The sequence below is a fragment of the Aplysia californica genome, unplaced genomic scaffold, assembly GCF_000002075.1.
Source record: "Aplysia californica isolate F4 #8 unplaced genomic scaffold, AplCal3.0 scaffold00184, whole genome shotgun sequence".
Lineage (NCBI taxonomy): Eukaryota > Metazoa > Mollusca > Gastropoda > Aplysiida > Aplysiidae > Aplysia > Aplysia californica.
This window is the reverse complement of record NW_004797454.1, coordinates 1,153,452-1,166,285: the sequence shown is the minus strand read 5'-3', so window position 1 is coordinate 1,166,285 and position 12,834 is coordinate 1,153,452. Positions and strand designations below refer to the sequence as shown.

Here is a 12,834-nt window from a genome sequence, read left to right as displayed (position 1 = left end):
AGGCACAGAAATTAACCATTCTAAAGTAGAATAAATCTCAAGACATTGAGCTTTTAGTACATCCGCGTAATGGTTTGCTATGTAGGATGGGGAAGAAGTTATATCGTTTTAAACATAGTCAAAAATGCAAACTTCCTGACCGACACCGGCAAAGTCGCTTCTGGGATCATTAACCCTTTGACCCCGAGCCGGGGAGCTCCGGCGGGCTGCTGAGTCACGCTAACTAAAAGTAACAGAATCGGGCAAAAAGTGACGCCGTGAGTGGTACGAAGATCTGTCCAGATCAGTCGGACAGAATCACAAAGTCAATAATGTATTGGAACTCTGAATCTGTTCCAGTGTACACGTTTATATATCAAAGTAGTACAGAACCAGCACAGATTGTGGCTTTCTTATTGGTGTCTCTTATGAAATTATTTTGTCTCTTACAGACATTTCAACACGAAGCCTTAAAGATGTTGTGTGCTGTGTCTCAATATAAGCGATATGATCTGTGCTGCAGTGTAATTTGTAATGATTTGGTTCTTCCCCTTGCTCTCAAAAGCAGCGCCCAGTTGCCACCTGAAACAGATATTTTATCAGTGATGCTCATGTGGACTTGCCATACAGAAACGTGTCTGAAAAATGGCCTTGTGCAAAATTTCTAGCCACTTCACTGAAAACACAGAACCCTTCAAGTTATCTAGTTTTCACACACTGTTTGGTATCTTTTTTGTGCGTTTTCCGTTTTGTTTATGCTTCAGTAAAGTTGTCAACTGTTGATTTTACATTTGTTCTAGCTATGTACATGGGCTTCTAAGTCAGTGACCTTGTCGCCTTAGCAAGAATAGTTGATTGAAAATAGTTTATGATAGTACCCTCTCAAGCTACAGCAATAGGCAAGTATTTTTGCCTCTTTTAATGATTTTATCTACACTTTGATGTATAATTTTTTTATGTATTTAATGTACAAGCTATTGTGAGACAATGTTGGTGGATGAATTGCAGAAATTGACGAATATGAAGTTTTCTTGTTTTTTTGTTCATGAGAATTTATTTTTGTAGTTCGTCAATTTTTATGTCATGATTGATGTTTGAACTAAAAGAAAATATTGGGTTTTTTTAAATAATAAGAATATCTCCAGGGTGTGGAGTTTTGATGTGGTTTATGAAGCTGCTCTGATATGAACTGTGCTGAGCTGCAGAGGCTGCATATTGAATGTTCGACTTTTGTTCTGACAAAAGTGATATGTGAAATGCTTTTGGAAGAAGTCACATAAAATGCTAGCTATTTTTTTTAATTTGTGAAAATCAGATCATGATATGCTGGGGAGGAACTGCATGAAATGCTTGTCTTGTCTTATTAAGATGTGAAGGGTAATTTCACGATTTTTAAAGTGATAGCTTTAGGATCAATGCTGTAACCCTTGCTGTGTTAACTCTTTTTTTTTTACCACCCCAGAGACTGAGCCTTTCCAAGGAAAAAAAGATAAAGCTGTTTGTTGGTCTTCATAGTAATCATAGGGAAATTTGTTTTTACAGTGACATAATGATTGCTCATAACTATCAGAAAAATAAGGAAGATAACAGATGGCTAGTCATGTCATCAACATTTCTGGTAATCATCGCGTTTGCAGGTAAAGTGTAGCAAGAGGGATGTACAGCCTACACGAGGTTGAAAGAAGACGCTAATCAGATATACGTTTTTATTACACAACGCTAAGGTGTGGGGAGACAAAGAGATTTTTTTAGTTGTCCTAGAGATGTAATCTGTTTCATCTCTGAAGTTTTCTTGGTATCCTGGGTTGTTTTTTTTACCTCTAGATGCTGTTGAAGTGAACAATCAAAATTTACATACAAAGGGAGGGGGGCTGGAGGAGGGAAGGGGGAGGGGGAGAGAAGCAAGATTATGGATTTTTGATGACCTTGTTTTCATTTAAAAAATGAGTACATGTGTGTCTTACTTAAAGCATCTTTTTAAACTCTTGCATTCTTGCTATTTACTATTGATTATTGGTGTGTTACTTGTAGACATATGTAGTGCTGTTGAATTTCATGTGAAGCAAGATCAAGTGGAATTTATGTTAGAAGGACGAGTTTGAAACGTAGAGGCATGGTTTTTTAAAGGTTAAAAATTGCCTACCTCGTTATTACTCTTGAATGCAACAACTCCCCCCCCCAAAAAAAAACCCCCAAAAAACTGCCAAAATTTTCAAGAGACGGATTGCCTGTCTTGCCGCAGCTTGGGATGCCTGGGGTCGAGGTTTTAGTATGTTGCCACACTGGTGCCTGTAGGGTAGGGGAGCAAATTGTTATTGTGTCGCAAGATATTATGATTATTTTTAAAGCGTTTAATGCTACAGCGACAATAATTGAAATACCAGCCATACTTTGGTCAAGCCTGCAGCTGTGCAAGTACCTAGGAAATTATTTTTTGGGAAAAAGTAGATTTAAATATGAGATGAAATGTTGGAGTGCTCATATGACTTTATCAATTATGCAGTTGCGAACGCCGTAAAAGCTTTCTAAAACAAACAGATTTCAATTTTTTGTTGAGGTTTTTTTCTTTATCATCTCCTAAAAAGTTGCATTTTTTTTAAAAATGTGAGACAGTGGTTCGGTCTGCTGCACCTCGACCTGGATTCTGGTTATTTTTTGTCTGGGTTTTTTTTTTAACACAGAGGCTTGACCGTAATAATTCCATGAGAAGGGACTGCAAATCTGTAAGATAACAATGACTTGAAACAAGTGTGATGCCAACATTTATACACGACATATCATTTACATGTCTGATGGTTTTTATACTGCGCATTATTTTACTTTGGTCGGAGTTATATTTCATTTGCTGAACCATTTACACATTTTATTTGTTCATTTGATTAATTTGCATTTTATACCAGTGTCTTGATGTATAGAAAGTTTTTGTTGTTCAGTTTCGTTTTCTTTGTTTTGTTTTTTTAATTCTGAAATTAGTATTTATGAATATTTTCTCAAAAGAAGCGCATTTTCATTTTAAAACTTGTCAATATACACATATTTTGTAATTTTACATCCACAGAGGTCTGAGTTTATAATTTGTCATATTATTATATATATATATATATATATATATATATACATATATATATATATATATATACTGCAAATGTAAAGTTCATAGCTGATAAATAGAGAAATATGTATTCAACTCTTTAGACTTTGTTTCCTTTTTTTCTAGTGTGATTATAAGGTTGAACAATCGGTTTGTACTTTGGTGTACTTTGCTTCTTTTGATGCGCTGTGTTGCTCTGTATAAGGGTGGTTGGAAAGTGCAAATAGTAGGTATACACCTGTACTATCCCTCCCTTGTTTCTGTCTCTGGGGTGGTTAGCGGGTGCTCTGAAGTGGGAAGCTCATTTTCTGTTCAAGTATCTATCGTCCTTGTCTCTCCTCCTCCTTTTTTGTGTTTGTTACTCTTTTGTAACAGTAACACCTTTAATTTTTGGCACTTATATGACCTGATTGTGTTAAGTGCCACAGTAAACTCATACTGAAATGGTTTCTGTCTCCCTGTCTTGCTCTTTCCAAGCACTAAATGACAGTTATTGTGTCCACATTCTTCTCTGTACTCTGACAAACATTTGCTGTGGGTGGTTGGCGGGTGCTCTGGTATGGTTTGCTCCTTCTTTCCTATCAAACATCTATCGTCCTTATCTCCCCTACTTCTTTTTTATGTTTGTTACTCTCTTGTAACACTTCTAATCTTCTAACGCTCATATGACCTTATGCAGTTGTGAGCGCTGTAAAACCTCTACTAGAACAAAACAAACATTTGCTGCAGTGTTGTGTAAGTAAGGATAGATGGAATGACAGCCACAAATCACTAGACCTGTGGATCGATAACAGCTACATGTACAACAAATCACTAAACCGGAGTTATGGGTGGTTGGCGGGCGTTATGCTGTGGTGTGTTCTTTCTATCCAATTTCTTTTTGTTTTCTTCTTTTTTTGTATGTTACTCACTAGTGACACTTCTAATCTCCGGCACTTACATGACCTGTTTGTGTTTCTAGTGCTTACTCTTACTAAATCCTAACAAAACTAAAAGAGGGGGGCTATCGTGGCCTAGAGGTTAAGGTGTTCGCCTGTCATTCAATAGGTCCCGGGTTCGAATCCGGGTAGCAACGGAAACATTTTCTTCTCTCAAGTTTTCTCCTTTCACATCCTTTCCTGCTCTCTATCAATCGTCTGTTGTCTGCTTGCGTCTACACTTTCTCAGACTTTCTGCCCCCACCCCCTCACCTCCTTTGCCCCCTCTTCTGGGCTCCTGACTCTTTCTGCAGCCTTTCCACTGTTTCTCCTTGGCTCCTTCTTACTGCTGTCTTTCAGCCACACCCCTGATCTTATGGTTGGTAAGATCTACACCTAGCCCTCTCGGATACGGGCGAAAACCTCGCCGTGTGCAAGGTGCGCCCGTTAAAGTTCCCTTGGTGGTCCAAAAATCGATAAGAGAAGGCTTCGGCCGCCGCCCGGGCAAAATTCAAAATTTCCTACCAACCGAAAATTGTTTGGTGTGTCCGGCGCGCTCATATGACCTTATGCAGTTGCGAGCGCCGTAAAACACTTACCACCCCCCCCAAAAAAAAACAACACAAAAAACAAACAAACAAACAAAACAAACAAACCAACAAATCAACCTAAAGGACCAGCATTTGTGATGTAAAATAGTCAGATAATTCGCGACAGAAGGCATTAGTTCCATTCCTATTTGGCAAGTTCTTTTGTTGACTATCTTGGTCTATCAGCTGTGATGGTGCACCCATCTCTGCCAGGGTTAGCCCTGACACTGACAGGCAGCCCGCAATTGTGTCGATTGAGGCGTGAAACATTTACAATCGTTTCAACAACCACACATTGCCAAGAACTCTTAAGCGCAGCTTGAGTGCTGAAAGTGAAAGGATGTAGCAGAAGTTGGGATTCTGTATCTCTCTCAGCCCAGGTTGGCCCTGACAGGCAGGTCAAAGCCAGCCTCCTTAATGGACTAAATTTTGTCACTGGGAGCGTAAAACAACGTTTAAAAGAAGAAAAAAAAAGCCTGCCCCTTTTTCGTTTCTCTGCCTGTCCCCTCTAGTTGTATGTTATGGGTTTTGCGGAGACATTTCATCTCGCATGCAGTGATTTTGCTTTCATGGGTTTTACTTACTACAAAAACTACAATTACTTTTTTTAACGTCCTTATCTGTGGTAGTTTTTATATGGTATGATCCTTCTCCTTTTCGTTGTTCTTATTTCATCTTCTGTTACATGTATCAACCCGCGCCATGGATGTGGCAGCAAAGATAGTACATGTACTATCTTTGTGTTGTACTATCTTTGTGTGGCAGTAAGACTGTTTACCATTGCACGCATGAGACTTTAGATCGATTCTTAATTGGAGTACCGGTATCTCGGTCGGTCTGGCTGCAGGGATGTTGTATCCCACTCGGCTCTGGTCAGCTCTGACGGCAGGCATGGTCGAAACAATCTATCAAACAAATACAAATGTATGAGAAATTGTATAGGTGTTAAACCCATTGCAACGCTGTAACGTTATTTATGAAGCGGAATCTCCGAATTTAACGACCGTTTCCGATAGGACCGAACCAAATTGGGGGAAAAAATCGATTTGAGTGTCTTTCTCAAGGACACAACGTTGGGCCGAGTTGAGTCCCGAGCCCCCGAACCCGCAAATTTACGATTACGATTACGAGTCTGGAAGACTGACTAGTACAGCTGGGCGATTAATTGATTCCGAAACGATAAGTCAGAGTATTGAAACGGAGGAGGGGTCCCACGATTAATGCTACGATAGAAAAGTTCCGACTCCTTTTTACGTAAACCAACGGTTACCAGTTACTTTAATCAATAAAATCTTTCTTCTTTTTTTTTTAGATTATATTTTTGAAAAATAAAAAGTTGATGCTTCGTAGTGTTCCGAAATCAAGATTTGTTCAAAATCCTGAAGATGTTCGGAGCCAACAAGATAACCACCGGAAGAAAGCACATCATTAGAAAGCAAGTAATTGGGTTCGGAGTCAATTCCCACGATTCCCAGCTTTCAATAATCGGGAACCTAGCCACCCAGCACTACTGACCAGTAGGCGTCCGACGCCACCGGGTCGAAACAGACCGACTTCTTGATTAGGAACCACTGCCATCATCATCATCTGGCGCACTTGTCATAGTAAACCAGGCAAGCAAGAAGACTTTCCGGTACCTGCAGAGAAGATATATTATTGGAACTTTCACGGGAACTGGTTTCTGTTGGGGTGATGTGTGGACAGGATGATTTTAGGGGGCTCTCGTGGCCTAGAGGTTAAGGTGTTGGCCTCTCATTCAAAGGTCCCGGGTTCGAATCCGGATAGCGACCGAAAAATGTTATTCTCTGAAATTGTCTCCTTTCACCTACTTTCCTGCTCTCTAGCCTATCAATGTTCTGTCGTCTGCTTTCGTCTCCTGTTTCTGCCCCCACCCCCTCACCTCCTTTGTCCCTTTCTCTGGGCTCCTGATTCTTTCTGCAGCCTTTCTACAATGCACTGCTACTCCTTGGCTCCTTCGCACTTCTTTCTTTCAGCCACACCCCTGATCTTCTGGTAGGAAAGATCTACACCTAGCCTTCTCTGACAAGGGCGAAAAATCTCGGAGGGCACGTGTGCAATTTGCGCACGTTAAAGATCCGTTGGGGATCCAAAATCGAATATGAGTACGCTTTGGCCGCCACCCGGGCAAACTTCAAATTTTCCTATCATCTGAGAACGTTAAAATGTGTCCCGTGTGCTCATACAACCTTATGCAGTTGCGAGCGCCGTAGAACACTTACCAAAGAAAGAAGAAGGATGATTTTGATAGAAGAGCTAGACTGTCGAGGGAATTCGGAAGGGATATGGGGGAGGGGGGGGGGGGTCTTAGACATTCACAATCATTCAGAATCGTGACTTGCCGAAGATTCAATTGGACACAGCGGCGTCTGTGGTACATTGCAGTGTAGTTATTATGCGCCTTGTCGCACGCACGGTGCTAAATAAATCATTGATGGTCAGGCCGTCGCACGCAGATGGCGGGAGTTCGATTCCCTGACAGGGAGAATTTTTTATCGAATATCTCGGTCTTTCTGCTGAAACGTTGTATCCCTTTCAGCACAGGTTGACCTTAGCATGCAGGGTCGAAGCCTGCCTCCTCAATGATCTCAAATTGTGTCGTTGGGCATGGGGACTTAACACAACCACCTACAAAACAACACCACAGCTAAAAATGGTACATGTGCAGACTAAGGGTGCTAACACCCACACCAAGTACGCGGTTAGTTGGAGGTACCTATTGGTAAGTCAAAGTCCTACTTCTGAACTTTCCCCCTCTTTTCTGTCTGTCTGTCTCGCTTTTTCAATGCACTAAAGAACCAGTATTGTTTCGAAGTGCATTTCTTCACGAGGACTGGATGGGTGGCGGGAGTTCTGGTGTGATTTGCTCCTTCTTTCTTATCAAACATTTACCATCCTTCTACATGTATTTTCTCCCTTTTTTGTGCGTTACTCTGTAGAAAAATCTCTTATCTTGGCATTCATATGACCTTTTAGTGTTGCAAGTGCCGTAAATCTCTTACTAAAACTAAACAATAATAATATCATCAACAACAACACAGAAGTTCAATTCTCTTTATTTGTTATTTTTCTTCATTGACAAAAGTTTGAGTGTGACTTTGAAGTTCAAAAACGTCGTTTACTGGCGAAGTCACCTTCGAGAACATTCAGACTGTACCACTCAAGGACAGAAGAGAAATGGCACGCGTGAACTATACATATCAGCGTTCGACATTTTATCTCCAAATGAGAACACCTTCGGTGTTTGCTTAAAGTTTAAACTCGCCTTTTGTGTAACATTTCAAGATCAAGTCATACAAGAGACCGAGAAAAAAACACCCCCCCCAAAAAAAAAACAAAAAAAAAACAAACAAACAAACAAAAACACACCCAACAACAACCCCCCAAACAAACAGGATACTGTTTTGTTATGTGCCAGTAGTTATGTTAATAATTTTCCATATCAACCACTGGAAAGAATTTTGGAGTCAGTCTGCTTTGCTTTTTCCTAGCTTTACATTTTTCTTTACCCCAACAACAAACAATTTGAAGAACGCGGAATAAAGTACTTACGGGAACCACAATCTTCATGTCGTTATAAACAGTTCATAATTTCTTCTTAAATACTTCAGCTGTGTATGTTTGGTTCCGTTTCAACCATGCTGTTAATTCGTCCTGCATTTAGGCAAACGAACCGACAAAAAAGTGTGAACCAGAAATACGTGAAGACATAATATGGTTGTTTAAATTTCAACCTATGTCTCACAATTAGTTTTGTTTCAGACAAGGTAAAATCAAACCCTTACTTAAGATTTAACATAATTTGCTTAATATTATGGTATTGTCCCTTATTTATTTGTAATCAGGAGTTGATATTAGTTATTTCTTTCATTGAAATCAGTGGCGGTGGGTAGTGAAGGGCTCACGGGCTTGAGCCCCCCTCCCCACCCCCCAAGTCTATCCCAAGGCAAAAAAAATAAAATAACGAAATCAGCAGTTGAAACAGTTCTGATTGACCGCAATGAACACAGAGTGATCAACTAGGCGGCTTGCTCGTTTATCCAATCACTGTTGTCCCCGCTTACAACTATAGTAACCTAACAGCCAATCAAATGTCTTTAGGGCTCAGCAATCAACCAGCCCGTTCCCACGGTCTCTCCGTAATGAAACCCCTCTTGTAAAAAGGTAGAAGACTTGAAAAAAATAACACTGCACAGAGGGCTCACGCTCTCCCAGCCCTGGCAATGGGGTGAAAGTTTACGACACACTTTCCCCCAGTGACACAGTTACCTATGCGCCAATTGGGCCTTTGTTAGGCGCTTTCTATTTTCTGCAACAACACGACCCAATCCACCTCATACACGGTGTGTGTTTGGAGTGCTGTGTGTTTGTGCCGCTGAGATTTAACAATAATCAAATAAAAACTAATTAGAGAAATTTGGAGGTGAAACGGCTTCGTCCCCACCATCCAGAAGAATTTAACGTAGATGACTCTTCTCGTTTGAATGGTTTTCAAAATGCCGTGGCTCGCCGTGAGTATAGAAAAATCGTCACTGAGTTGTTCTTATTGCTTGTTTTTTGGTGGTAAGGAAGTGGAAGAAACCTAAGCCCCACCCAAATCTAGGTTCACCCACCGCCACTGATTGAAATACGTACATGATGGTAACAGAAAATAAATGGTCTTCAAAATACTCTCTTTGTTTCTAGTGCGGCACTGAACATGATAAAATAACAAAAAACAATAACAACAAAAAAGCAACAGGCTATGAAGCATTCTTAGACAAAGATTTTTTTTTAAAACGCAGAATTAAATTCGACTTCTTCTCTCACAAAGGAGCTTAATGAGCGATGCTCTTTCATTACTTTCAATCTATTTTCGAAATCGTCGGGCGTCTTAGGATTATGAACTCATTTAATTTACAAGAGGGGGTTTTATGTACGGGCGCCACTAGAAGGCGTTGTGTCTTTCTTTTCTCTCTTTGTAGCTTCTGTCTGTCTACCTTGCTTTACCTTCCACTAAGTGGTCCCCATTTATTTTTTTTGGGTAAGCGTTTTACGCGCTCTCAACTGCATAACGTCATATGAGCGCGCGGGACACACCAAACATTTTCAGTTGGTAGGAAATTTTGAAATTTTCAGGGGTGTCGGCCGAAGCGGTCCCCATTTTGTCGATGCACTTGTCTTTCCTCAAAGTAAACTAAAATGAAACATCCTTTCCTAATTTTAGAAAAACAATATTTTTACAAATAAAAATGCACACAAAAGCATTTAATTCGTGGTCATGGCCTTACTGATACTGTGCTGTATAAGATTTTTGTCGGTCGAGTCACTATCTTCTTCATGTACTTTGTTCTTCTTCTCCCTAATATAGTAGATTGAGCTGTTACTAATTTTGCTTTGGCTTCGATTCAGAATATCAAAATCTGGAATCTGAATGCATCGTTTGTGGTTCAGCACCAGACAACTGAGAAGCTTTCGTAACTCGTTACAGAAGTCACGGGCTCACGTTCCAAAACATATAAAAGTAGGTCATGTATTTTGGGTGTGATGAGCCCTTTATCTTTGGGTCTCTCTCCCCCTCCCCATCCCCTCTCTTTCTCTCAGTCTCTCTCTGTCTCTCTCTCTGTCTCTCTCTGTCTCTCTCTCCCCCCCCTCTCTCTCTCTCTCTCTCTCTCTCTCTCTCTCTCTCTCTCTCTCTCTCACACACACACACACACACACACACACGCGCGCGCGCGCAAGCGCGCACTACCCCTGACCCTCGGCAAAGAGAAAACCCAAAAATCGCAAAGAGGCGGAGTTAAATATCATGATTTCTGTAAGCAATTATACTCGACCATTACATCTCCATTATGCATTCAAATCTGGACATCAGCCTAGATAAAGAGCTGATTTTCAAAGTGTCATTGTAATAAAGTAGATCTACGTCGAATGAGGCATTATAATATCTGGACAGAGAGTTCCACTGGTCGGTCCTACTAATACTTTATAATCTACTCGTATGTTGTTTCCGTCTGTCTGTCTCCGTCTTCATCTTTCCCAGGATCATCATATTTATATTGAGCACAATTGTGCCAATCTCCTTGTAATTTTACACAAATAAAATAAGGTCTACATAATTTGTACTTGTATCTCAAAGATATTGTTCAACATCTCATGCACTATTTTCTTCATCTATCTATCTACTCTGAATGATGTTATCTCAAATATCCCACTGTGTGTACGAAAATGAGATCTATGGTAATCGATCGGCAGGTCTAGAATCGCGGGGTCAGCTTGACCCTCAGAGGTCGGTCAGGGGTCATCATTGTGTTGAGTACGGGTTCTACGTCGTCATGCTCGTAGCTGAGCTTGAACTTCTGCACAATCTGAAAAAAAAAAAGAAAAAAAAAATTAAAATTGTGAAAATTAAATGATATGGGTTTGACAACGCCTCTATCAACGTCATTAAGTTATTTAAGAGGCTTGACATTTTACTTCCATCTCCGAAAGGACCGAGCCAAATGGGAATTTTGTGTAAAGTGACTATCTCGTATGTCCATCCAGTGACTACTTATTGAATGTAATTGTAAGTGAGCGTGTGTGTGTGTATGTGCGTGCGTGTGTGTGTGTGTGTGTGTGTGTGTGTGTGTGTGTGTGTGTGTATGTGTTTGTGTGTGTGTGCGAGAGAGAGAGAGAGAGAGAGAGAGAGAGAGACGGACAGAGAGCAGAGAGAGAGAGAGACAGAAAGAGAGAGACTGGGAAACAGAGAGGGAGAGAGAGAGACAGACAGAAAGAGAGAGAGAGAGACAGACAGAAAGAGAGAGAGAGAGAGACAGACAGACAGAAAGAGAGAGAGAAAGAGAGAGAGAGAGGGAGAGAGAGAGTGATGGAAAGAGAAAGAGGGGGGGGGGGTAGGAGAGGGAGGGGGGAGTTTAAGACTTACGAGACAAGACATCAATTTTCTTTTTTACTTCAGGCCTTGTTGTAGCAGTACTGACATACTTATTGAAGAATGTTCTGTCTTGATTGTAGACACGAATGTCTAGTTTTATAGAAATAATAAACATTACATTTATTGTAAAGAAAAGTCAGATAAACGTAAATATAAACACTCCATTCTTAGAATCAGTTTAAAATCTTCTGTGAAGACCCTGGGTGTGCGAGTTGGTCAGGTAAGTTCCGGATGGGGGAAACGGGGGTGTCAAATTGACTTTTACTAAAAGTCGTAACCGATAAATTCTCTTACCTTAGACAACGTGATGTGCATCTCTTGCTCAGCGACACGTCGGCCTGTGGAACAGAAAAGAACACCGTACTGTAAAATTACTCTTTTTGTGACACGACATCTGCTTCAGATGTACTGTACTAGCAAATACACCGCTCTTCCTATGATATAACTGCTTTGCTTGGTCTTCTGTAAAATGCACTGTTGTGTGTCACAGCTGCTTCAGATGCTCTGCAAATACACTATTTTTGTGACACAGCTTCTTCCCGTATACTGTAAACTATTCTTATGACATAACTGCTTTGGTAAATGCATTCATTTTATAATATAACTACTTTAGGTGTACGGTAAATACACCATTCTTGTGTTATAACTGTTTTGCATGTACGGTAAATAAAACAATATATGTGTACAACAACAATAGCAACACCAGAGTCAGGGGGAGCAAGAGCATAACAAAATAACAGACCGGGCTTGATTCTACCGAAATCCCAGGACACGCTCACAACTAACTCACCGATACACATGCGTGCTCCATGCCCCCACACCAGGTTGGACATGGCTTTCACTGTAGGGTCCATATCTCCCGAGTTTTCCCGAAGCCAACGTTCGGGCCGGAAGCTCTCCGGTTCCGGAAATAGTGCCGGGTCGTGGTACATGCCGTACAAGTTGGCTTGAACATGTGTCTAGGGAAAGATAAGAGATAATTGAAAAATAAATGAAATAAAGTTTAAATTCAGAAGATCTTCTATGGGGTAAGGATTGGGAACTGCTCCTTGTCATAGTATCGGCACTATTTATCGTATCCAAAAATGCTTTGCGATAGGATAGGTTAATGCCATGGCCATTGCCACTTAATCGCCGGCGGACTTGTGTGTATACCATAGGATCGTACATAACAAGATGATTCATTCAGCAAAAAAATGTGTCCTCGGCCGAATGCATTTTGCGTCAGATGGCGCTACAATCGCTGTTTTAAAGCTCTCTTTCGTTTGTCCAGAAGCAAAATCTGTCTGTCTGTCTATCTCTCTCTCTTGCTCTCTCTCTTTCTCT

General features: G+C 40.7%; 1 protein-coding gene across 1 annotated transcript in view; it reads right to left on the bottom strand.

Moving 5' to 3' along the window:
- Positions 1-9,361: 9,361 nt before the first annotated feature.
- LOC101854797 (cytochrome P450 10) overlaps positions 9,362-12,834 on the bottom strand; it is a gene marked incomplete at its 5' end in the record, with an annotated part of 8,773 nt that continues 5,300 nt past the window's right edge. Inside the window, 3 exons of the mRNA XM_035969790.1 lie at positions 9,362-10,942; positions 11,803-11,846; positions 12,299-12,467. Of these exons, the coding sequence (XP_035825683.1) occupies positions 10,832-10,942; positions 11,803-11,846; positions 12,299-12,467 (324 nt within the window). The remainder of the gene's footprint in view (positions 10,943-11,802; positions 11,847-12,298; positions 12,468-12,834) is intronic.